The following is a 27,047-nucleotide window of genomic DNA, read 5'->3' on the forward strand; positions in this document are numbered from 1 at the left end:
CCATGTGAGCAAATGCAAGTAGATAAGATGCCACCGTATCCTTTATCACTTGCTAAAAGCATCTGCCGATCACCCCACCCATCTCCCACTCACCTGTATCCATCTATCACTTGCCAGAACATTTCTCGCCACCACCCCCCTTTTCCTGCTTTCTACCCCCTAGTCAATATTTCTGAAGAATGGTCCAAGCCCGAAACGCCTTATGTCCCTCCACAGAAGCTGCACGGCTGCTGAATTCCTTTAGCACTTTGTTTTTAATTCAAGCTACCAGTAATTGCAGTTTTCTGTTGTCTACTCATTAGTGAAATCAAATAATTACACAATTACCATAAATAATGGCTGATTACTTTTGAACCCATACTATTTGCATTTTATGTGTATTTTAGAATTTCATGATAAAAGACACCCTGTCCTGGTTTATATATCTATAAAGATTCCATTAATGTAACATTTTTTTCAAAAAGAAATGACCTGCAAAAACCCAATGTTTTTTTTTATATTTATTAGTTCATGAGATGTTGACATTAAGACAAGGCTGACATTTATCTTTAATGTTCTGTTGACCACTTCAGAGGGGAGTTATGAGTTCATTGTTACCAGTCAATCCTGGATGTTATTGATGATGGTGCTTAATAGGACTGATGCTCTGGTTGTACCGTGCTTTTAATTCAGACAATGAGGTGTTTACTTCCTATTTAATTGAAGGAGGAGTAGTTCCATGATTTCATTTCCGTGCTCTGGCAACACCTACCAAAGAAACATTGGTTTGCCATCCGCCACCGACAGGTGCCATAGAGAGTTAAGGAACACCAGCAAGTCGTTCACAAAATTTGGTGGGGCGTAATCAACGATCAATTTGTGCAGATAGTCCCGATTGTTGTAATTATCTAACGTTTGTTGGCACGGTGGTTTTTCACTCAGGATGCCAAAGGTGTTTACGATCAATTCCGACAATTCAGCATGGTTGATAGGAGAGTAACCATAGGTTTGCAGAATGTCCATTATTTCATTGTTCCGTGCCTGCATTGCACCACCTTGACTACCAGTGCGGTTAATCTGCAGAAAAAGGCAGATTTTGTGAGTTAACCGCATTAAGCAAAACAGCATACAATCATAAGGCATGAAAGTACGACACAGCATGACAATGTTTTTTTAAATGCATTAGAAGTAAGTACGTCATATGGCACCATTGCCTAATATATATTTTCATAATACATTTTAGTACAACTTCTTTTTTTTTTGTTACATTGAAAAAAGATGAGAATAAGAAAAAGAAGTTAGATAGTAAAGGATAGAAAGATGTGAAATATAGTTGTGAAGAAAGAGAACCTAAAAAAGAAAAGGTCATGACCAACCATTCCAAAAAAACGACGAATGGATACCAACTCGTTATGAATTGGTCTGATTAATCCATTAGGAGGAATCGCATTTCCTCAAGATGAGCGGTGTCCAACATTCTTGCAATCCACATTTTAAGATTGGTATTTTACCCTTCCAAAAATTAAGTATTAATTTTTTTGCTATTATTAAACCAGTTAAGGAATAGATTTTGAGATGTGTTCAATTTATTCCCATCTTCCATTACACCAAATATAATAATTTCAGTATTAGGTTCCATTCTTGTCTTGAATAATTTTGTAAGTATTTCAAAAATATCATTCCAAAATCTATAAAGTTTTATGCAGGAAACTGCCTTTTGGGCTAGACATTTATCACAAGTGGCATTTGGATAAAATTTGTTCAATCTTGTTTTTTTGAATAATATAATCTATGTACAATTTTAAATTGGATTATGTCCATTAATTGAAACATTTGTGAATATATATCAGGTATTTTTCCCATTTAACCTTCGTAATTTTTATCATTAATTCCCGTTCCCACTCTTCTAAGTGACCTCTGTGCAGGTCTATATTTAGAATACTATTATATAAATAGGATATTAAGAGTCAGCTTCAATATTCATTGCTTCTTTCAATAAGTCAGGAGTTACTTTTTGATATCACATTTTTTCACCAAAGTCGCAAATCCCTGATTTAAATTTTAATTGTAGTTGTTGAAAACAATGACATATAACCCAATGGGAAAGTCACGGAATTAGAAGGATGCGGGCTTTGTGACAAGTTTCTGAAAAATAATTAATGCTTGGGTCCACTCATTGCAATGGGATGGGAAATATGTAAATGTAGTTATTTGGAATTCTGAAAGAACATTTCTTTAACAGGTACATGGATAGGAAAGTTTTAGAGATATAAAAATGCCACATGCAGGCAAATGGGACCGGCTTAGATGGGGCACCTTGGTCAGCATGGAAGGATTGAGCCAAAGGGCCTGTTTCCATGCTGCATGACTATGACTCTAACATAGATATGTCTTTCCGCAACCATTAAAATTAGTGTGTCTTGCATCCCCTTGTGCATGGTAAAGATCACCACTTCATGAGAGCAGCTGGTGGGCGTAGAATACAAGAAGCAATAGGGCATTTTGGAACTAAAATAAAAGCAGTGTATTGTGCTGAAAAAAGTATTTGCCACACTTGCCTTCCTTGAGAAGGGGACTGAGTACAAGAGTTCAGATTATAATGCAGATGTACAAGACATTGGTGAGATAATACTTGGAGTACTGTGTACAGTTCTCGTTGGCTACAGGAAGGATGCCATTAAGTTGGAATGAGTGCAGTACAGATTCAAGGATGTTATCTATACATTGTAAATGGCTCGATTGTAATCATGTATTATCTTTCTGCTGACTGGATAGCATGCAACAAAAGCTTTTCACTGTGACAATAAACTAAACTGAACTAAAACTTCAGCGGGCATGGATTATAGAGAGCAGTTGGACAGGACATTTCCTTCGGAGCATAGGAGGTTGCAGGACAATCTTATTAAGTGTTCAAGACCATGAGGGCATGGATAACATGAATGCTCATAGTCTTTTTCTGAGGGTAGAGGATTCTAAAACTTGAGGACATAGGATTAAGGTGAGAGAAAATAGATTTAAGCAGCTTTTAATTTTCATTGGTAGCCTGTATCTGGAGTGAGCTGCCAGAGGAAGCTATAGAAGTGGAAACAATTATGACATGAAAACGTTTGGACACATACGTGGGTAGGAAGGGTAAAGAGGACTACGTGCCAAATGCAGGTAAACAGGACTAGCCCAGAATGCCAACTTTGCCAGTGTGGACCAGGTGTGCCGGAGGACCTGTACAGCTCTATGATTCCCATAATATATGCTTTAGGGTATTCAAGCTTCATGCTGGGTATTAATGCTTTTAAAACATTGTTGGGCATATTTTGGAGACACAAGGAATAACAGACACTGGAATGTTGAGTGAAACACAAAGTGCTAGATTAACTCAGCTGGTCATGCAGCATCTCAGGAGGGAATGTATAGACAATGTGCCCTTCTGTTCCTTTTTTAATTTAGTCGGCGTGTATTGAATACATGGGAGAGAGCCTTAATGATATGCACATGCTCCTAACTGTCGCGGATATCGAGGGTTACATGTGATCCTAGTAGTTTCCTACAGATATATAGAATTTAATATACTAACCTCACTGATTCTTCCATCAATTTCACCTACTCTGAATCCATACAATCGATGTTGATCAACAAAGATGTAACTCAAAATTCTGCGATCTAACTGAAAAGCAATTTCTCCAATGACGTGGTAAGCTTTCTCCAGTTCTTAAAGATAAACACAGTTGGGAACACAATGGTTAAAGTGAATGAAAATACAGACTTCCATGGGTTATGAGCGTCTGAACTACCGACATGCTGCACAGAAAGCAAGTGTTGGGGATACCAGTGGTATAGATGGGGATGGAATTGCTGGCTGATATTGGGCTACAAGCAAGAGCGGAACTCGCTATCAAAACATGGAGGGGACAGGGGACACATTTTTTGGCGGCCACGCATGCATGCGCACACTCACACGAGGCTTCGGAGGCTCAATCCAGCGCTAAAAGCAGAGATTTTAAAGTCGGGATCACAAAAACTTGGGGGAGATGTCCCCCACCTCTCAAAACATGGGGGGACGTGTCCCCTCTGGCCCCCACGGGTTTTCCGTCCCTGGGCCTACAAACATCTTCTGCTGGAATGGAATGGGGCATTTCCTGATGTCTTCTCTATCCCCATCCCACACTGATCCATAATGATCAGGGGCTGCCGAGCAGACCTAAGATTGTTGAGCAAAGTCACACACTGAGCCAGTGAGGCTGGCTGGCAGCCGCTTATCCCGTGCAAGTTTCTGCATCCTCACCCATACATTGTTTCTGTTTATTTGCAACTTATGAACAGTTTGGGTTACAAAGAGTTCCCAGGAATGGAACGCTGTCCTAACCTGGGGACTTCTTGGATTCAGTTTATCATGTCCCTTTTATGCAAACGATCACTTAATTAAAAGACAAGCTAGAATACATTTCAGCCCATTCCTTTCCTCTATCATCAAGCTTTAGAACAAATGTTCTAGTTCACCCAGGTAAACAAAAATAATAACCTCCTTTGAATAATAATCAGTATTCACTAATCATAATTTACATACATATAAATCAAATTTAGAATGATTTTATCCAAACCTATTCAACTAGAAACAAGAATGGATCAGTTTCAAGTTTCTAAATAATTTTATACCGACCATTTCATAATCTATTGAATTCAACAGAGCCTAATATCAGAACAGGGGGTAGTCTCAAACCTGCCCTAATCCATCAGGTGGCAAAAGGTTAATGTGGCTTTAGTTAAAGGGAAAGAAACGTTTGGGGTAAATGATACCACCAATACAGTTGTTACATTATCTTTAATGCTGTACACAATGATATGTTGACAATAATAATATTTTTATGTTTACTTATGTTCCATCCTATGCCATCTCTCGGGGCAATCCCATGAATCTTGGTTTCACATGTATTTCCTTTGTGATCTGTTCTCCCATAGCAACCTATTAACACATCATTCTCTCACCAGCCAACTATACCAAGGGAAATTTACAGTAACCAATTAGCATAATGTTGTGCTACATACTGTACATGGAATGAGCTAGCAGAGGTAGCTCCAAAAGAAGTGGATGGACAATATCATGGGCGAGGCGTGTCAAAGGGTTTATTTCACTACCGTATAACACCATGGCTCTAAACAGCACATATTTGGGAAATGGAATGAAACTAGAGCATCCAGTGGAAGCCCATGCAGTCATAGGAAGAACTTGCAACATCCATGCAGATCATCCCAAAGGTCAGAATATAACCCTCTCCTTTGAGTTCAGAAACAGCTGCACTATCTATATAACCCCAACATGCATCATTACAATGACGGGTCTCCAGGTCTGCAAATGTGCCTTGATATAGGCTGCTCAAAGATTTCAATACAGAGCCCAAAAAGTTGGAAGTCTGAACATTTAGCCACTATTTACAATGTAATCAAAAGAGACACAAGGAACTGCAGATGCTGGTTTACAAAAAAATAGGACACAAAGATCTGGAATAACTTGTCAGGTCAGGCAGCATCTCTAGAGAAAATGGATCAGTGATGTTTCAGTCAGAACCTTTCTTCAAACTAATTACAGTAGGGGCAGAAAGGTGGATGAGAGATGTGGGCGGGCCAAAGCCTGGCAAGTGATAGGTGGATACAGATGAGGGGGTCTTATCCTTCCATCTTCCGCCTTGCAACTGTTTTCCCCTCTCTACACTGCCCCTACCTGATGCACACCCATTTCCCCCTCACCATTTCCCTCCATCCCCTTCATTCCTTCCTCTGGCTTTACTTTCACATCTCTTCTATCATTATCTCCTTATCTCACACTATTTGTCTCTTCACCTCTGACCTTTGTCCAACCATCTGCCAATCCAACACCCCCTTACCAGTATCCACCTTTCATTTGCCAGGTTTAGTCCGGCCCACAACCCTCTTCCAGCTTTCTTTCCCTCCTTACAATCAATCTGAAGGGCCCTGATCCAAAATATTGCCCATCCATGTTCTTCGGAAATGCTGCCTGACCCGCTGAGTTACTCCAGCACTTTGTAAACAAAAGACACATTTTTTCCCGAACATGTTTTAATGACCTGAAAATAATAAACCGTCATCGATACACAACTTCCATAGTCGCAACCACTTAAAATTTAGGTTTCAGATCAGTTTGGATGTCTCCAATCCTAAGGCACACAATATTGTGGGATCAATGTGTCAGTTTAGCAAGTTAACTCTAGAAACTCAAATTTGCCCTTTATGCTCAGTAAGATGAATACCTGTATCCTGGCCTGTCGACGTCGGAGCTTGAGAAACGTGATGACTTCCTGCACCAGGGCCTGTCGCTCCCTGAGCCTGAGGAACGCGATGACTACCTGCACCCTGGCCTGTCGCTGCCAAAGCCGGAGGAATGTGTTGACTACATGCACCCTGGCCTGTCGCTGCCGCCGCAGCCTGAGAAATTTTCATATTTCTATCAGTGGGTCTATTTGGAGGAGGTCCACCTGGAGGTCTGTTAGCATTGGATCCCAAAGGATGTTGAGCCTTTATTGGCAATCCCTGCGATGCCACATTCCCTTGCTGGACTGCATTTCTTAGTTTTGGTCCTGTCATTAAATAAAGATAGGTTAAGTTGAGTTTATTATTGTCACTTGGTGAAATACAGTGAAATTTACTGTATTTCACCGACATACAGTAAAAAGCTTTGTTTTGCTTGCTATCCAACCAGCAGATAATACTACACATAAATACAATCAAGACAAACTTAAGTGCAATAGGAAAGGAGAAGTGCAATGGGGAAGATACAGAGTGCAGAATATAGTTCTTAGCGTTCTAGGGTACCAGTTCCATAGTCAAAGTCCAATGTCCACAATGGGGTAGAGTTGAATCAGATAGTACGCTAACTTTTGGAAGGACCGTTCAGAAGCCTGAGAATAGAGGGGGGGAGAAGCTGTTCCTGAGTCTCGGGTGGTGCATGCTTACAAGCTGTTTATGCCCGGCGGGAGCAGAGAGGAAAAAATGAATGACCAGGGTGGTATGTGTATGGTTATGTTGGCTTCATTTTTGTGGCAGCATGACGTATAGATGGAGCTAATGGCGGGAAGTCTGGTCTGTGTGATGGACGGGCTACATCTGCATTCTGTACAATTTCTTGTGGTCTTCAGCAGAGCTATTCACAAACTAAGCTTTGTCATAACCCAACGGTTCACTTTCTATGGTGCATCTGTAGAAGTTTGTAAGAATCACATGTTTGTAAGACATGCCGAATCTCCACATGAAGTAGAGGTGTTGCTTTGGCTGTCGCATCAATGTGATTGTCCACGGCAAACCATTGATAATATTAATGCCAAGGGGCTTGAATATCTCATCCATTTCCATTATGAACCATTGATGCCTATTGGGTTATGTGCACCATCATGCTTCCTGAAGGCGAGAACTAGCTCTTTCGTCTGGCAGTTCAAAATATACACATTATGGTTCAATTAAACAAACTACTGATTAATACTATCAAATCACTGAAATAATCACATTAAGTAAAAAGGGACATACAGCACAGAAACAGGGCATTTGGCCCACCTTGTCAAGGTTCAAGGTTCAAGATATTTTATTGTTACATGACCCATAAAGCTGCAGTTTAGTCGTACATTTCATAAAATGTTATGAATAGTGATGTTAACAACAAATTAAATGACTGTACAGAGTTGACCGGGGAGAGGGGGGGGGGAGGGGGGGTAAGAGGAACAACTCCAATACTGTTTGGAGTCTGTAGACTGGGCAATGTTCATGGACTCGGCAACGGACTTGAACGAATATGCCACAGTCGTTACAGACTTCATAAAGAAATGTGTGGAGGACTGCATCCCTACAAAAATCGTCCGAGTGTTTCAAAATCAGAAACCTTGGATGAACTTTGAGATCTGCACTCTTCTGAAGACCAGACACTGGGCATTCATGTCTGATGATACAGTGGTCTACAAGAAGTCCAGATATGACCTTGATAAGGCCATCAAAAAGGCCAAAAGGGACCTGCTCCAAACTGGAGGATGAGACAGATGTTCGGCAGCTGTGGCGGTACCTGAATGCAATCACCTCCTACAAGGCAAAATCAGGTGGCAGCTCAAAACATCACCTGACGAGCTCAATGCGTTTCACGCACGCTTTGATAGGCAGAATACTGAAATGCCTTCCTGAGCCCCATTCGCTGTGATGGTATTTCAGTCACAGTCACAGAGGCCGACGCCAGAAAATCCAGAAGTGATGAACGCCAGAACATCCTTCAGAGTGGTGAACCCTCGAAAGGTGCCTGGTCCTGATAGTATACCCGGTCGTGTTCTAAAAACCTGTGCGGACTAACTGGCTGAAGTTTATATGGACATTTTCAACCTCTCACTTCTGTCTTTTAAAGGGCATCAATTATACCGGTGCACAAGAAGAGCAAGTTGACGTGCCTCAATGATTATCGATCAGTGGCATTAATGTTGGTGGTGATGAAAGTGCTTTGAGAGGTTGATCATGGTGCAGATCAACTCCTACCTCTACAAAAACCTGGACCCTCTGCAGTTCGCTTACCGCCACCACAGCTCAACGGTGGATGCGATCTCGCTGGCTCTCCACTCCGCGATGGACCACTTGGACAACAAAACTCATATGTCAGGCTGTTATTCATTGACTACAGCTCGGCATTTAACACAATCATCCCCTCCAAGCTGGTTACCAAACTGGCAGAACTGGGTCTCTGCACATCCCTCTGCAATTGGATCCTCGACTTCCTCATTCACAGACCACAGTCTGTTCGTATTGGTGGAAATGTGTCAGCGTCGATAACAATCAGCACGGGAGCACCTCAAGGCTGCGTGCTCAGCCCCCTGCTGTACTGACTCTATACTCATGACTGTGTAACCGGTCATAGTGCGAATTCCATCATCAAATTCGCTGATGATCCAAGTGTTGTGGGACGTTATCACTGATGGGGACGAGTCTCAGTATAGAAGAGACATCGAGCGACTGTCCATATGGTGCCAGCTCAATGACCTGGCCCTCAGCACCAGCAAAACCAAGGAACTGATTGTGGACTTTGGAAGGGGTGGGATGGGGACCCACAGTCCCGTTTATATCAACGGGTCAATGGTGGAAAGGGTCAAGAGCTTCAAACTCCTGGGTATGCATATCTCTGAAGATCTTTCCTGGTCCGAGAACACTGATGCAATTATTAAGAAAGCACATCAGCGCCTCTACCTCTTGAGAAGATTACGGAGAGATGGTATGTCAAGGAGGACTCTCTCTAACCTCTACAGGTGCACAGTAGAGAGCATGCTGACCGGTTTCATCCTGGCTTGGTTCGGCAACTTGAACGCCCTGGAGCGGAAGAGACTACAAAAGTAGTAAACACTGCCCTGTGCATCATCGGCTCTGACCTTCCTTTCATCGACGGGATCTATCGCAATCGCTGCCTCTAAAAGGTTGGCAACATCATCAGGGACCCACACCATCCTGGCCACACACTCATCTCCCCGCTACCTTCAGGTAGAAGGTACAGGAGCCTGAAGACTGCAACGACCAGGTTCAGGAATAGCTGCTTCCCCACAGCCATCAGGCTATTAAACTCGGCTCGGACAAAACTCTGAACATTAATAGCCCATTATCTGTTTATTTGCACTTCATCAGTTTATTTATTCATGTGTGTGTGTATATATATATATATATATATATAATAGAAACATAGAAAATAGGTGCAGGAGTAGGCCATTCGGCCCTTCGAGCCTGCACCACCATTCAATATGATCATGGCAGATCATCCAAATCAGTGTCCTGTACCTGCCTTCTCTCGATACCCCCTGATCCCTTTAGCCACAAGGGCCACATTTAACTCCCTCTTAAATATAGCCAATGAACTGCCCTCAACTACCTTCTGTGGCAGAGAGTTCCAGATATTCACCACTCTCTGTGTGAAAAATGTTTTTCTCATCTCGGTCCCAAAGGATTTCCCCCTTATCCTTAAACTGTGACCCCTTGTCCTGGACTTCCCCAACATCGGGAACAATTTTCCTGCATCTAGCCTGTCCAACCCTTTAAGAGTTTTGTATGTTCCTATAAGATCCCCCCTCAATCTTAATTCTAGCGAGTACAAGCTGAGTCTATCCAGTCTTTCTTCATATGAAAGTCCTGACATCCCAGGAATCAGTCTGGTGAACCTTCTCTGTACTCCCCATATGGCAAGAATGTCTTTCCTCAGATTTGGAGACCAAAACTGTACACAATACTCCAAGTGTGGTCTCACCAATACCCTGTACAACTGCAGTAGAACCTCCCTCCGTATAATGGTATATGGACACACTGATCTGTTCTGTAGTCATGCCTACTATGTTCTGTTGTGCTGAAGCAAACCAAGAATGTCATTGTCCTATCAGGGATACATGACAATAAACTTTCTTGAATCTTGAAATGTTGGATTTTAAATAAACTGTGTAAAAATCATGAAACAATTTTTAAATCAGTAAAATTTCTCCGTGGTCTTATTTTATTTAATCATAACCATGAACCTGACACCAATCAGTGAATACATTTATTTATTGCTGCATTCTTTCAAAGTATAGGTTCTCCCCAGGTTATAAACGTTCAACTTACAAACGTTATGTTTGGGACATCAGTGGGATGGATTTGCCGACTATTGCAGGGCTGCAAACATGCCAGGGCTGAACCACACGTTACCAGGCAACCACATTTCCGACTTGCAATCTGTTTAAGTTATAACCTAATTCATCAGTCTCTTTGTTCCATTAAAACATAGTTCATAGAACAGTACAACTCAGGAAGAGACCCTTCAGACCACGATATTTGTGCTGAGCACAATGCAAAGTTACAGAATGGAAACAGGCCCTTCGGCCCAACATGTCCATGCCTATTTGAGCTAGCCTCACCTGCCTGCATTTGGCCCATATTCCTCCAAACCTTTCCTAACCATGTTGCTGTTCAAGTTTCTTATACATGCAGTTATAGTATCTGCCTCAACTACCAACTCTAGCAGCTCCACCACTCTCTGAAGGAAAATATTGTCTCTCAGGTTCTTATTGAATCTTTCAATAAGAACCTCTCACCTTAATCTTACATCCTTTGGTTTTTGATTCTCCTACCCTGGGTAAGACTCTGCATTCAACCTATTTATTCCCCCATGTTTTTATACACCTCTAAGATCAGCCCAACCCTCCTGCACTCCAAGGAATAAAGTCATAGCTTGCCCAATCTCTCCCTATAGTTTAGGCCCTCTGGTCCTGGCAACATCCGGGAATTGAACCGTGTTGTAACCTGGGAACCACTGTTAAATGGTCTTTCAGCAAAGATTTGATACGAAAAAAAAGCACCTCTTAGGAAATAGCTTACCCTTATCAATGGACATTTAATATAACATGGGGACTCTGGTAGTTTTGTGCTGTACTTACTTGCACCCATACTTGAAGGCAAATTCATGGGTTGTGAACTGGCAGCCGCTGGTGCACCTGAGGGACATAAATAAAGCAGCATGTTGACCAAATCCATGTAAATATCATACCAACACACCAATACTATTTGTCAAGTACAGATGATTAAACATGTATTATTTCATCACCTACAGCCAGCAAACCCGAACAAATCTTCCGTAATCTGTCTAAATTTAGTTATTTTCTTTTTCCTAATTAAAAATGCTGCAGTCCAGAAATTATACAATCCTGAAACTGCATGCCAAAAATAATGCAGGAGAGGTTCACCCAAATGCTGCCGGAATTAGAGGGTATCAGTTAAAAGAAGAGGTTGGACAAACTTGGATGGTTTTCAGGAGCAGCAGAGGCTGAGGGGTCACTCCTTCCACCTTAGTCCACCTATTATCTGCATGCTTTGTCCTGCCTCTCCTCTCTTCTAGCTTTCTTTCCCCCCTACATAATCAGTCTGAAGAAGGATCCCAACCCAAAACATCATCTATCCATGTTCTCTAGGGATGCTGCCTGACCTGCAGAATTACTCCAGCATTTTGTGGCTTTCTGTTGTACTTGAGTATAACTTGATTGTTTTCATGTATTGTCCGATTCGACTGGATAGTAAAAAACAAAAGCTTTTCGCTAGAACTCAGAACACGTAACAATGAGAAACCAATACCAAACGGTATATCTACTTTACAAATGCACACAGGAAATTACTTTTTTACCCTAACACACATCTGCTGGATACCGTCCATGTAGGAACAAACCCATCATTATTTTTCAAATCAGTCAATACAAATTACAATTGAACAGAGATTTTATTTCATATAACATTCCTGACATAGATAAGTGTTGTTTTCTGGACTTTGAATGCATTGCGTAAAATCCATAGACACAAGGATCTTGAGCAAAAAAACAAAGTTCGATAGTCTAAGTCCACAATGGGGTAGAGTTGAATCAGATAGTACGCTAGCTTTTGCAAGGACCGTTCAGAAGCCTGAGAATAGAGGGGGAGAAGCTGTTCCTGAGTCTGGTGGTGCATGCTTACAAGCTGCTCATGCCCGGCGTGAGCAGAGAGGAAAAATGAATGACCAGGGTGGTATGTGTATGGTTATGTTGACTTCATTTTTGTAGCAGCATGACGTATAGATGGAGCTAATGGTGGGAAGTCTGGTCTGTGTGATGGACGGGCTACATCTGCATTCTGTGCAATTTCTTGTAGTCTTCAGCAGAGCTAAAGTAAGCTGTCATAACCCAACGGTTCACTTTCAATTTGGCCCACATTATCAAGGTTCAAGGTACAAGATATTTTATTGTCACATGCACCAATTAAGGTAAAGTGATATTCAAATTACCATTGTCCTTACCCAAGTTGGAGTTCTGGGCTAGACCCATAAAGCTGCAGTTGGCCCATACATTTCATAACATTTAATGAATAGTGATGTTAACAACAAATTAAATGACTGTACAGAGTTGATCGGGGAGAGGGGGGGGGGGTAAGAGGAACAACTCCAATACTGTTTGGAGTCTGTAGACTGGGCAATGTTCATGGACTCGGCAATGGACTTGAACGAATACGCCACAGTCGTTACAGACTTCATAAAGAAATGTGTGGAGGACTGCATCCCTACAAAAATCGTCCGAGTGTTTCAAAATCAGAAACCTTGGATGAACTTTGAGATCTGCACTCTTCTGAAGACCAGACACTGGGCATTCATGTCTGATGATACAGTGGTCTACAAGAAGTCCAGATACAACCTTGGTAAGCCCATCAAAAAGGCCAAAAAGGACTTCTGCTCCAAACTGGAGGATGAGACAGATGTTCGGCAGCTGTGGCGGTACCTGAATGCAATCACCTATTTCAAGGCAAAATCAAGAGGCAGCTCAAAACATCACTCCCTGACGAGTTCAATGCGTTTCACACACGCTTTGATAGGCAGAATACTGATGTGCCTTCCCGAGCTCCATTCGCTGTGATGGTATTTCAGTCACAGTCACAGAGGCTGGCGTCAGAAAATCCTTCAGAGTGGTGAACCCTCGAAAGGCGCCTGGACCTGATGATATACCCGGTCGTGCTCTAAAAACCTGTGCGGACTAACTGGCTGGAGTTTTTACGGACATTTTCAACGTCTCACTTCTAAGCTCTGAGATTCCCACCTGCTTTAAAAGGGCATCAATTATACTGGTGCACAAGAAGACCAAGGTGACGTGCCTCAATGACTATCGACCAGTGGCATTAACGTCTGTGGTGATGAAGTGCTTTGAGAGGTTGATTATGGCGCAAACCAACTCCTACCTCGACAAAGACCTGGACCCACTGCAGTTCGCTTACCGCCACAACATGTCAACGGTGGATGCGATCTCGCTGGCTCTCCATTCATTGGATAACAAAACTCATATGTCAGGCTGTTATTCACTTAATTACAGCTCAGCATTTAATACAATAATTCCTTCCAAGCTGGTTATCAAACTCGCAGAAGGAGGACTCTCTCTAACTTTAACAGGTGCACAGTAGAGTGCATGCTGACCGGGTGCATCCTGGCTTGGTTCGGCAACTTGAACGCCCTGGAGCGGAAAAGACTACAAAAAGTAGTAAACACTGCCCAGTCCATCATCGGCTCTGACCTCACTTCCATCAACGGGATCTATCGCAATCGCTGCCTCAAAAAGGCTGGCATCATCATCAAGGACCCACACCATCCTGGCCACACACTCATCTCCCCGCTACCTTCAGGTAGAAGGTACAGGAGCCTGAAGACTGCAACGACCAGGATCAGGAATAGCTGCTTCCCCACAGCCATCAGGCTATTAAACTCGGCTCGGACAAAACTCTGAACATTAATAGCCCATTATCTGTTTATTTGCACTTTATCAGTTTATTTATTCATGTGTGTATATATTTATATAATGGTATATGGACACACTGATCTGTTCTGTAGTCATGCCTACTATGTTCTGTTGTGCTGAAGCAAAACAAGAATGTCATTGTCCTATCAGGGATAGATGACAATAAACTCTGTTGAATCTTGAAATGTTGGATTTTAAATAAACTATGAAAAAATCATGATACAATTTTTAAATCGGTAAAATTTCTCCGTGTTCTTATTTTATTTGATCGTAACCATGAACCCGACACCAATCAGTGAATACATTTATTTATTGCTGCATTCTTTCAAAGTACAGATTCTCCCCAGGTTATAAACGTCCAACTTACATATAAACGTTATGTTTGGGACATCAGTGGGATGGATTTGCCAGCTATTGCAGGGCTGCAAACATGCCAGCTATTGTAGGGCTGAACCACACGTTACCAGGCAACCACATTTCCGACTTGCACTCTTTTTAAGTTGTAACCTAATTCATCAGTCTCTTTGTTCCATTAGAACATAGTTCATAGAACAGTACAACTCAGGAAGAGACCCTTAAGCCCACGATGTTTGTGCTGAGCACAATGCGAAGTTTAAGAATGGAAACAGGCCCTTCAGCCCAACACGTCCATGCCTATTTGAGCTAGCCTCACCTGCCTGCATTTGGCCCATATTCCTCCAAACCTTTCCTAACCATGTTGCTGTTCAAGTTTCTTATACATGCTGTTATAGTATCTGCCCCAACTACCAACTCTAGCAGCTCCACCGCTCTCTGAAGGAAAATATTGTCTCTCAGGTTCTTATTGAATCTTTCCCCTCACCTTAATCTTACATCCTTTGGTTTTTGATTCTCCTACCCTGGGTAAGACTCTGCATTCAACCTATTTATTCCCCTCATGTTTTTATACACCTCTAAGATCAGCCCAACCCTCCTGCACTTCAAGGAATAAAGTCATAGCTTGCCCAATCTCTCCCTATCGTTCAGGCCCTCTGGTCCTGGCAACATCCGGTAACTGAATCGTGTTGTTAGCTGGGAACCACTGTTAAATGGTCTTTCAGCAACAATTTGATACGAAAAAAAGCACCTCTTAGGAAATAGCTTACACTTATCAATGGATATTTTATATAATGGCGACTCTGGTTGTTTTGTTCTGTACTTACTTGCACATATATTTGAAGGCAAATGCATGGGTTGTGAACTGGCAGCCGCTGGTGCACCTGAGGGACATAAATAAAGCAGCATGTTGACCAAATCCATGTAAATATCATACCAACACACCAATACTATTTGTCAAGTACAGATGATTAAACATGTATTATTTCATCACCTACAGCCAGCAAACCCGAACAAATCTTCCGTAATCTGTCTAAATTTAGTTATTTTCTTTTTCTTCCTAATTAAAAATGCTGCAGTCCAGAAATTATACAATCCTGAAACTGCATGCCAAAAATAATGCAGGAGAGGTTCACCCGAATGCTGCCGGAATTAGAGGGTATCAGTTAAAAGAAGAGGTTGGACAAACTTGGATGGTTTTCAGGAGCAGCAGAGGCTGAGGGGTCACCCCCTCCACCTTAGTCCACCTATTATCTGCATGCTTTGTCCTGCCTCTCCTCTCTTCTAGCTTTCTTTCCCCCCTACATAATCAGTCTGAAGAAGGATCCCAACCCAAAACATCATCTATCCATGTTCTCTAGGGATGCTGCCTGACCTGCAGAATTACTCCAGCATTTTGTGGCTTTCTGTTGTACTCGAGTATAACTTGATTGTTCTCATGTATTGTCCGATTCGACTGGATAGTAAAAAACAAAAGCTTTTCGCTATAACTCGGAACACGTAACACTGAGAAACCAATACCAAACAATATATCTACTTTACAAATGCACACAGGAAATTACTTTTTTACCCTAACACACATCTGCTGGATACCGTCCATGTAGGAACAAACCCATAATTATTTTTCAAATCAGTCAATACAAATTACAATTGAACAGAGATTTTACTTCGTAGTCACGTGAGTGACTACGTGAAGAACCCGCCAGGACGCATGCGTGCCATATCGTCTAATGCATTGCGTACGACTGGCAGGCTGAACGCGATTCTCCTGCCAGCAGTCAGACCTGAAGGTAAGTTTTTTAAACTTTTTCCAGGTTTTATCTTCCTGCAGGAACCTCTACTTAGACGTCCTGTAAAGCCCGGGGCGAAGTCCGGAGGACCCAGTCAAGGGAATACCCGTCACGACCTCGGGCATACCCGAAAACATCGGGGATACCCCTCCGACATATAGACGCTTTAAAGACCACGGAATGCTGGAGCGGTTGACGGTGAATTAGCCTCTCGGGCCGCTGGCGTTGGAACCAGCAGCTTCATACTGGTGCCAGTGGCACCTGGGAAAACACAGCGGGGATACCCCGACACACAGCCGTTTGAAAGACCACGAAATATGGGCAGCGAGCGGCGGAGAAGTCGTCTCTCGGGCAATTGGCGTTGGAGCCAGCATCTTCATACTGGTGCCAGTGGCACCTTCACAGCGGGAATACCCCCCGACAATGTATATCGCGGCTATCCCTTTCACAGGGACCACGGGGATATCCCTGCTGCAAGAACCACGGGGATACCCAGCACGGTGGGGGGGGGGATGCCCTGACTACAAGGGAACCCCGGCTGCATACAAGGACCTCAAGACACCGCAGCAGAAGGTTTAAAACAGGACCTGCAGGTAAATTCTTTACTCTCAGGTTGTTTAAGTTCTATTTCTGTGTGTTACAGGAAAGGAACCATGGACTAAGTCCAAGTGGAGACTGACTGCAGAGGACCGTGGGAGTGCGGGCAGTCAGCAGCGGTTGGCTACACCTGGACCGCTAATCGATCATCAGTCTCCGACCTGGCACCTGCACAGTCGGAATAGACACCACAGACTGGCGGGAAGGCCAAGCAAAAAGTCGGACAGGTCGAAGACTCGGACTAGTCGGGCTGTGAAGGCTCACCGCCAGCGGGAGCACTGTGATCGCATATCCCGCATGGAGCGGTTGATGGAGCAGATGGTCCAATGTGACATGCTCCGGTATATGGAGTCTAGTCACCATGGGGTCCTAGGATGCCCAAGGCAGCACCTTATTGAGGGCTGCATAATGCATCTCCCTCGACAGAGGGGAGCATTAGGAGTCACTTCTGGTCTGACTCTGAAGACAGGGGTTTGGCTGAAGATACCACAAGTGTGCTGGGGGTGCAGGAACAACACAACCAGCAGCAGGAGGTCGACGAGGGCCGTCGAGCTCAAAAAGGCCACATCATCACACAAGACCTCACATCTCCGGCGGCAGCACCCCTACGCACCCACCAGCAAACCACGATGCACTGAAGCTGGTGAAAGCTTGAAGGCCGTACAACCAGAACAAAGGTCTTTTTTAGACCACAGCCTCTCACAGGGTTGAAGATATTTGAAATTTAACTGGATGAGGAATGATACACTCAGTGGCATTGCAAAATGGGCTAACATCAGTTTCCAGATTATTTACCAAATCACTACATTCAGTGCTTCGACTGCACAGCTAACAAATAAGTGGCATGGCTAATCTGGATGATATTGAACATACTGTATTTTACTAAATTAGCCTTATCAGCCACATAGCTATATTTGAGAAATTGAGGTTCTCACCCGTCCAGTTAAATTCAAATTAAGTTGATACCAACTGAAACTATTGATTATTGGGATGCAATCAAACCATTTATTTGTCTGGGATCAGCTCTGAGACAAAAGACCTCTGCTATTCTCAGCTGAAACTAACAAAGTCACAATGATGGACGGACAGTATTCAGCGTTGCTCCACTAAAAACCTCTCGTCTGTAAATCTTCAGTCATTTCCAAACTGATGCTATTGCCCAAAGATGGGAAATCTACTAATACCATCTCTAGTTACAGAGGCAAATGAGATTAGCATGAGTTATAAAGTGTTCAGTTATGGTTATCAACAGCCAATGGACACCAGGTGCATTCTGTGCATTAAAGAGCCAAACCCCTGTCTTCAGAGTCAGCCCAGAAGTGACTCCTAATGCTCCCCTCTGTCGAGGCATTAAAGAGCATGCACAAATCCAAGGTGATACACTTTGGTGGTGGTATATGTTAATCACAAAGGTACAATCAAATCAAAGTATCCGGTGATAGTTTTACCTAACCGCATTTAGCACTGGTGTGTTATCATGCAAAATCAACGACAACACAGAATGAATGTGTGATCACAAAGTATTTAATGACATTGTGGATCGATGGAACACTAATGATTGAAATGCTAGCATCCAGGCTCAATCAACAGTTGCAAAAAATACGAGGCATATTATTGGCGAAGGGTGCATTTTCGCTACACTAGGGAGGAATGTTCTTTTATGTCTTCCTCCATTTGGCCTCAATAGACGGGTCTTGTAAAATTCAGCAAGATTCCCGCTTCCAGGTTTTCATAGTGCCTGCCTGGGTTATAAACCCATGGTTCCCGCTGATGTGGGGAATGAGCATAAAACTTTACATGGTTATTTCCGGACAAAAAAGATGCTGGTTCAGTTATGATGTTGAAACCATCCTCTGCATGATATAATCAATTCATAGACTTACAGACTCTGAGAAACCTTTTCCTGCGGCTCGGGTTGTCAAACCATAAGCCTTAGGAGTGTCCACTGCAGATAGCAGAGATAGCAGCAAATAGCAGCAAACCGCATAGGAGATGGGAAGTATTGTTTATTCGTTTTTATGTTTAACTCGGCACGGATGACAGACAAATTGTAATTCAGTTTTATGGGATTATAACATCATTTGGCTGCGGAGAATATAAACCACTCTGTCCGGTCTCACCCTCTGACGTCTAGATTATGAAGGGTATCTTCAACTAAAAACCTCCTAGGCCTAGGGACGCAGAGATATGGGTTGTTAACATTGTGCTACGTCACTTCGCCAATAGGCACCAGCAACATCCCTGTCCTTGTTCTAAGTCGCATACTAGTGGTTATGCCATGGCGCTGAATACAGCGCTACGGGTCCAGTCATTGCTACACTGGATAGGATGATCATAACATGTTATAATAACATGTTTTGTTTATGATTAGTCAAGCAGAGTAGACAGGGACACAGACCAAACTAGATGTTGCATATCCCATGGACCTTGGGTTGCGTGTGATCACGCATCTACACCAGTATGTCAATATTGTTAGTTACATAAAACCTCGTTAGAAGGAATCACCACAAACCTTCTCCGGAGGGTTAAATGGGTCTGGCATATATAGGAGTGTACATTGAAATTGAGTCTCACTCTACCAGGACCGCTATACCTCAGCAGCAGGGTTATGGACCACATCCTAGCAGCTGCAGGATGGTTAAACTATTAATCTGTACTAATATTCAGAATAAACTTATTGCCAGATCGGGGGTATTCGCCATCTCTATTTTAGGTATGGTTCATACTTCCTCCAGGTTGAGGGAGGTTACGTTTCCCACTATTGTTCATTAATAGCATCAACATGTCTATATCTATGTCATGTCTGAATGCTATATTAATGTTCACTCATCATTGGCCCACTGATACTGTGTATGATGCCTGGACTCCACGGCATGAAATCACAGAGCTTTAAAATCTTCACGTAGTCACTCACGTGACTCTGAAGTAAAATAGTAAGATTAAACGAGAACACCAGTTTGAAGTTTCATCTTTATTTTATGAGGAGTAACGTTGAGGGATTACGTGCCCTCCATGCCCACCCTAGATCATAAAGTTCAACTGGTATCCTATTTCTCTAATCTTACTATGTTCAGTTCATTTACTGTTATCTGTGATTTCACACACCGCTGCTTTGAAGATTGACACGCATGCGTCCTGGCGGGTTCTTCACGTAATCCCACAACGTTACTCCTCATAAAATAAAGATCAAACTTCAAACTGGTAAGTTCTCGTTTAATCTTACTATTTTATTTCATATAACATTCCTGACATAGATAAGCGTTATTTTCTGGACTTTAAACGCATTGCGTAAGATCCATAGACACAAGGAACCACGTAAGCTGAAATCTTGAGCAAAAACACAAAGTTCCATAGTCTAACTCCACAATGAGGTAGAGCTGAATCAGATAGTACGCTAGCTTTTGGAAGGACCGTTCAGAAGCCTTTATAGAGGGGGAGAAGCTGTTCCTGAGTCTAGTGGTGCATGCTTACAAGCTGCATATGCCCGGCGTGAGCAGAGAGGAAAAAATGAATGACCAGGGTGGTATGTGTATGGTTATCTTGGCTTCATTTTTGTGGTAGCATGACGTATAGATGGACGGGCAACATCTGCATTCTGTGCAATTTCTTGTGGTCTTCAGCAGAGCTATCGACGAGATCTATCGCAATCGATGCCTCAAAAAGGTTGGCAGCATCATCAAGGACCCACACCATCCTGGCCACAAACTCATCTCCCCGCTGCCTTCAGGTAGAAGGTACAGGAGCCTGAAGACTGCAACAACCAGGTTCAGGAATAGCTGCTTCCCCACAGCCATCAGGCTATTAAACTCGGCTCGGACAAAACTCTGAACATTAATAGCCCATTATCTGTTTATTTGCACTTTATCAGTTTATTTATTCATGTGTGTATATATTTATATAATGGTATATGGACACACTGATCTGTTCTGTAGTCATGCCTGTTCATGTATGTTCTGTTGTGCTAAAGCAAAGCAAAAATGCCATTGTCCTATCAGGGATACATGACAATAAACTCTCTTGAATCTTGAATCTTGAAATGTTGGATTTTAAATAAACTGTGAATAAATCATGATACAATTTTTAAAACAGTAAAATTTCTCCATGTTCTTATTTTATTTGATCGTAACCATGAACCTGACACCAATCAGTGAATACATTTATTTATTGCTGAATTCTTTCAAAGTACAGGTGCTACCCAGGTTATAAACGTCCAACTTACATATAAACGTTATGTTTGGGACATCAGTGGGATGGATTTGCCAGCTATTGCAGGGCTGCAAACTTACCAGCTATTGCAGGGCTGAACCACACGTTACCAGGCATTTCCGACTTGCAATCTGTTTAAGTTATAACCTAATTCATCAGTCTCTTTGTTCCATTAGAACATAGTTCATAGAACAGTACAACTCAGGAAGAGACCCTTCAGCCCGCGATGTTTGTGCTGAACACAATGCGAAGTTACAGAATGGAAACAGGCCCTTCAGCCCAACACATCCATGCCTATTTGAGCTAGTCCCACCTGCCTGCATTTGGCCCATATTCCTCCAAACCTTTCCTAACCATGTTGCTGTTCAAGTTTCTTATACATGCTGTTATAGTATCTGCCTCAACTACCAACTCTAGCAGCTTCACCACTCTCTGAAGGAAAATATTGTCTCTCAGGTTCTTATTGAATCTTTCCCCTCTCACCTTAATCTTAAATCCTTTGGTTTTTGATTCTCCTACCCTGGGGGGTAAGACTCTGCATTCAACCTATTTATTCCCCTCATGTTTTTATACACCTCTAAGATCAGCCCAACCCTCCTGCACTTCAAGGAATAAAGTCATAGCTTGCCCAATCTCTCCCTATAGTTCAGGCCCCCTGGTCCTGGCAACATCCGGTAACTGAACCGTGTTGTAACCTGGGAACCACTGTTAAATGGTCTTTCAGCAAAGATTTGATACGAAAAAAAGCACCTCTTAGGAAATAGCTTACACTTATCAATGGACATTTTATATAATGGCGACTCTGGTAGTTTTGTTCTGTACTTACTTGCACATATATTTGAAGGCAAATGCATGGGTTGCGAACTGGCAGCCGCTGGTGCACCTGAGGGACATAAATAAAGCAGCATGTTGACCAAATCCATGTAAATATCATACCAACACACCAATACCATTTGTCAAGTACAGATGATTAAACATGTATTATTTCATCACCTACAGCCAGCAAACCCAAACAAATCTTCCGTAATCTGTCTAAATTTAGTTATTTTCTTTTTCTTCCTAATTAAAAATGCTGCAGTCCAGAAATTATACAATCCTGAAACTGCATGCCAAAAATAATGCAGGAGAGGTTCACCCAAATGCTGCCGGAATTAGAGGGTATCAGTTAAAAGAAGAGGTTGGACAAACTTGGATGTTTTTCAGGAGCAGCAGAGGCTGAGGGGTCACTCCCTCCACCTTAGTCCACCTATTATCTGCATGCTTTGTCCTGCCTCTCCTCTCTTCTAGCTTTCTTTGCCCCCTACATAATCAGTCTGAAGAAGGATCCCAACCCAAAACATCATCTATCCATGTTCTCTAGGGATGCTGCCTGACCTGCAGAATTACTCCAGCATTTTGTGGCTTTCTGTTGTACTCGAGTATGACTTGATTGTTCTCATGTATTGACCGATTCGACTGGATAGTTAAAAACAAAAGCTTTTCGCTATAACTCAGAACACGTAACAATGAGAAACCAATACCAAACGATATATCTACTTTACAAATGCACACAGGAAATTACTTTTTTACCCTAACACATATCTGCTGGATACCGTCCATGAAGGAACAAACCCATCATTATTTTTCAAATCAGTCAATACAAATTACAATTGAACAAAGATTTTACTTCGGAGTCACGTGAGTGACTACGTGAAGAACCCGCCAGGACGCATGCGTGTCATATCGTCTAATGCATTGCGTACGACTGGCAGGCTGAACGCGATTCTCCTGCCAGCAGTCAGACCTGAAGGTAAGTTTTTTAAACTTTTTCCAGGTTTTATCTTCCTGCAGGAACCTCTACTTAGACGTCCTGTAAAGCCCGGGGCGAAGTCCGGAGGACCCTGTCAAGGGAATACCGCTCACGACCTCGGGCATACCTGAAAACATCGGGGATACCCCTCCGACATATAGCCGCTTTAAAGACCGCGGAATGCTGGAGCGGTTGACGGTGAATTAGCCTCTCGGGTCATACTGGTGCCGGTGGCACCTGGGAAAACACAGCGGGGATACCCCGACACACAGCCGTTTGAAAGACCACGAAATATGGGCAGCGAGCGGCGGAGAAGTCGTCTCTCGGGCCGTTGGCGTTGGAGACAGCATCTTCATACTGGTGCCAGTGGCACCTTCACAGCGGGAATACCCCCCGACAATGTATATCGCGGCTATCCCTTTCACAGGGACCACGGGGGTATCCCTGCTGCAAGAACCACGGGGATACCCAGCACGGGGGGGGGGGGGGGCCCTGACTACAAGGGAACCCCGGCAGCATACAAGGACCTCAAGACCCCGCAGCAGGTTTAAAACAGGACCTGCAGGTAAATTCTTTACTCTCAGGTTGTTTAAGTTCTATTTTTGTGTGTTACAGGAAAGGAACCATGGACTAAGTCCAAGTGGAGACAGACTGCAGAGGACCGCGGGAGTGCAGGCAGTCAGCAGCGGTTGGCTACACCTGGACCGCTTAATCGATCATCAGTCTCCGACCTGGCACCTGCACAGTCGGAATAGACACCACAGACTGGCGGGAAGGCCAAGCAAAAAGTCGGACAGGCCGAAGACTCGGACTAGTCGGGCTGTGAAGACTCACCGCCAGCGGGAGCACTGTGATCGCATATCCCGCATGGAGCGGTTGATGGAGCAGATGGTCCAATGTGACATGCTCCGGTATATGGAGTCTAGTCACCATGGGGTCCTAGGATGCCCAAGGCAGCACCTTATTGAGGGCTACATAATGCATCTCCCTCGACAGAGGGGAGCATTAGGAGTCACTTCTGGGCTGACTCTGAAGACAGGGGTTTGGCTGAAGATACCACAAGTGTGCTGGGGGTGCAGGAACAACACAACCAGCAGCAGGAGCTCGACGAGGGCCATCGAGCTCAAAAAGGCCACATCATCACACAAGACCTCACATCTCCGGCGGCAGCACCCCTACGCACCCACCAGCAAACCACGATGCACTGAAGCTGGTGAAAGCTTGAAGGCCGTACAACCAGAACAAAGGTCTTTTTTAGACCACAGCCTCTCACAGGGTTGAAGATATTTGAAATTTAACTGGATGAGGCATGATACACTCAGTGGCGTTGCAAAATGGGCTAACATCAGTTTCCAGATTATTTACCAAATCACTACATTCAGTGCTTCGACTGCACAGCTAACAAATAAGTGGCATGGCTAATCTGGATGATATTGAACATACTGTATTTTACTAAATTAGCCTTATCAGCCACATAGCTATATTTGAGAAATTGAGGTTCTCACCCGTCCAGTTAAATTCAAATTAAGTTGATACCAACTGAAACTATTGATTATTGGGATGCAGTCAAACCATTTATTTGTCTGGGATCAGCTCTGAGACAAAAGACCTCTGCTATTCTCAGCTGAAACTAACAAAGTCACAATGATGGATGGACAGTATTCAGCGTTGCTCCACTAAAAACCTCTCATCTGTAAATCTTCAGTCATTTCCAAACTGATGCTATTGCCCAAAGATGGGAAATCTACTAATACCATCTCTAGTTACAGAGGCAGATGAGATTAGCATGAGTTATAAAGTGTTCAGTTATGGTTATCAACAGCCAATGGACACCAGGTGCATTCTGTGCATTAAAGAGCCAAACCCCTGTCTTCAGAGTCAGCCCAGAAGTGACTCCTAATGCTCCCCTCTGTCGAGGCATTAAAGAGCATGCACAAATCCAAGGTGATACACTTTGGTGGTGGTATATGTTAATCACAAAGGTACAATCAAATCAAAGTATCCGGTGATAGTTCTACCTAACTGCATTTAGCACTGGTGTGTTATCATGCAAAATCAACAACAACACAGAATGAATGTGTGATCACAAAGTATTTAATGACATTGTGGATCGATGGAACACTAATGATTGAAATGCTAGCATCCAGGCTCAATCAACAGTTGCAAAAAATACGAGGCATATTATTGGCGAAGGGTGCATTTTCGCTACACTAGGGAGGAATGTTCTTTTATGTCTTCCTCCACTTGGCCTCAATAGACGGGTCTTGTAAAATTCAGCAAGATTCCCGCTTCCAGGTTTTCATAGTGCCTGCCTGGGTTATAAACCCATGGTTCCCGCTGATGTGGGGAATGAGCATAAAACTTTACATGGTTATTTCCGGACAAAAAAGATGCTGGTTCAGTTATGATGTTGAAACCATCCTCTGCATGATATAATCAATTCATAGACTTACAGACTCTGAGAAACCTTTTCCTGCGGCTCGGGTTGTCAAACCATAAGCATTAGGAGTGTCCACTGCAGATAGCAGAGATAGCAGCAAATAGCAGCAAACCGCATAGGAGATGGGAAGTATTGTTTATTCGTCTTTATGTTTAACTCGGCACGGATGACAGACAAATTGGAATTCAGTTTTATGGGATTATAACATCAAGTTAAAATTCCATTTACTGTGCCTGAAGTACCTCCTCATCATTTGGCTGCGGAGAATATAAACCACTCTGTCCGGTCTCACCCTCTGACGTCTAGATTATGAAGGGTATCTTCAACTAAAAACCTCCTAGGCCTAGGGACGCAGAGATATGGGTTGTTAACATTGTGCTACGTCACTTCGCCGATAGGCACCAGCAACATCCCTGTCCTTGGTCTAAGTTGCATACTAGTGGTTATGCCATGGCGCTGAGTACAGCGCTACGGGTCCAGTCATTGCTACACTGGATAGGATGATCATAACATGTTATAATAACATGTTTTGTTTATGATTAGTCAAGCAGAGTAGACAGGGACACAGACCAAACTAGATGTTGCATATCCCATGGACCCTGGGTTGCGTGTGATCACGCATCTACACCAGTATGTCAAGGTCCCTAAGAGCCTCATAGACTCTGACTAGCAATATTGTTAGTTACATAAAACCTCTTTAGAAGGAATCACTACAAACCTTCTCCGGATGGTTAAATGGGTCTGGCATATATAGGAGTGTACATTGAAATTGAGTCTCACTCTACCAGGACCGCTATACCTCAGCAGCAGGGTTATGGACCACATCCTAGCAGCTGCAGGATGGTCAAACTATTAATCTGTACTAATATTCAGAATAAACCTATTGCCAGATCGGGGGTATTCGCCATCTCTATTTTAGGTATGGTTCATACTTCCTCCAGGTTGAGGGAGGTTCCCACTATTGTTCATTAATAGCATCAACATGTCTATATCTATGTCATGTCTGAATCCTATATTAATGTTCACTCATCATTGGCCCACTGATGCTGTGTATGATGCCTGGACTCCACGGCATGAAATCACAGAGCTTTAAAATCTTCACGTAGTCACTCACGTGACTCTGAAGTAAAATAGTAAGATTAAATGAGAACACCAGTTTGAAGTTTCATCTTTATTTTATGAGGAGTAACGTTGAGGGATTACGTGCCCTCCACGCCCACCCTAGATCATAAAGTTCAACTGGTATCCTATTTCTCTAATCTTACTATGTTCAATTCATTTACTGTTATCTGTGATTTCACACCGCTGCTTTGAAGATTGACACGCATGCGTCCTGGCGGGTTCTTCACGTAATCCCACAACGTTACTCCTCATAAAATAAAGATCAAACTTCAAACTGGTAAGTTCTCGTTTAATCTTACTATTTTATTTCATATAACATTCCTGACATAGATAAGCGTTATTTTCTGGACTTTAAATGCATTGCGTAAGATCCATAGACACAAGGAACCACGTAAGCTGAAATCTTGAGCAAAAACACAAAGTTCCATAGTCTGTCCACAATGGGGTAGAGTTGAATCAGATAGTACGCTAGCTTTTGGAAGGACCGTTCA

At 43.0% G+C, this 27,047-nt stretch overlaps 1 protein-coding gene across 5 annotated transcripts in view; it reads right to left on the reverse strand.

Moving 5' to 3' along the window:
- Positions 1-491: 491 nt before the first annotated feature.
- LOC129715962 (uncharacterized) overlaps positions 492-27,047 on the reverse strand; it is a 275,535-nt gene continuing 248,979 nt past the window's right edge. For all 5 annotated transcript variants that reach the window (XM_055665868.1, XM_055665873.1, XM_055665863.1 and 2 more), the window contains 6 exons: positions 22,032-22,088; positions 15,440-15,496; positions 11,397-11,453; positions 6,240-6,566; positions 3,551-3,684; positions 492-1,056 (listed from right to left, as the gene is read on the reverse strand). In XM_055665868.1, the coding sequence (XP_055521843.1) occupies positions 748-1,056; positions 3,551-3,684; positions 6,240-6,566; positions 11,397-11,453; positions 15,440-15,496; positions 22,032-22,088 (941 nt within the window). In that variant the 3' untranslated portion in view covers positions 492-747. The remainder of the gene's footprint in view (positions 1,057-3,550; positions 3,685-6,239; positions 6,567-11,396; positions 11,454-15,439; positions 15,497-22,031; positions 22,089-27,047) is intronic.

Source organism: Leucoraja erinacea, chromosome 2 (genome assembly GCF_028641065.1).
Source record: "Leucoraja erinacea ecotype New England chromosome 2, Leri_hhj_1, whole genome shotgun sequence".
NCBI lineage: Eukaryota > Metazoa > Chordata > Chondrichthyes > Rajiformes > Rajidae > Leucoraja > Leucoraja erinaceus.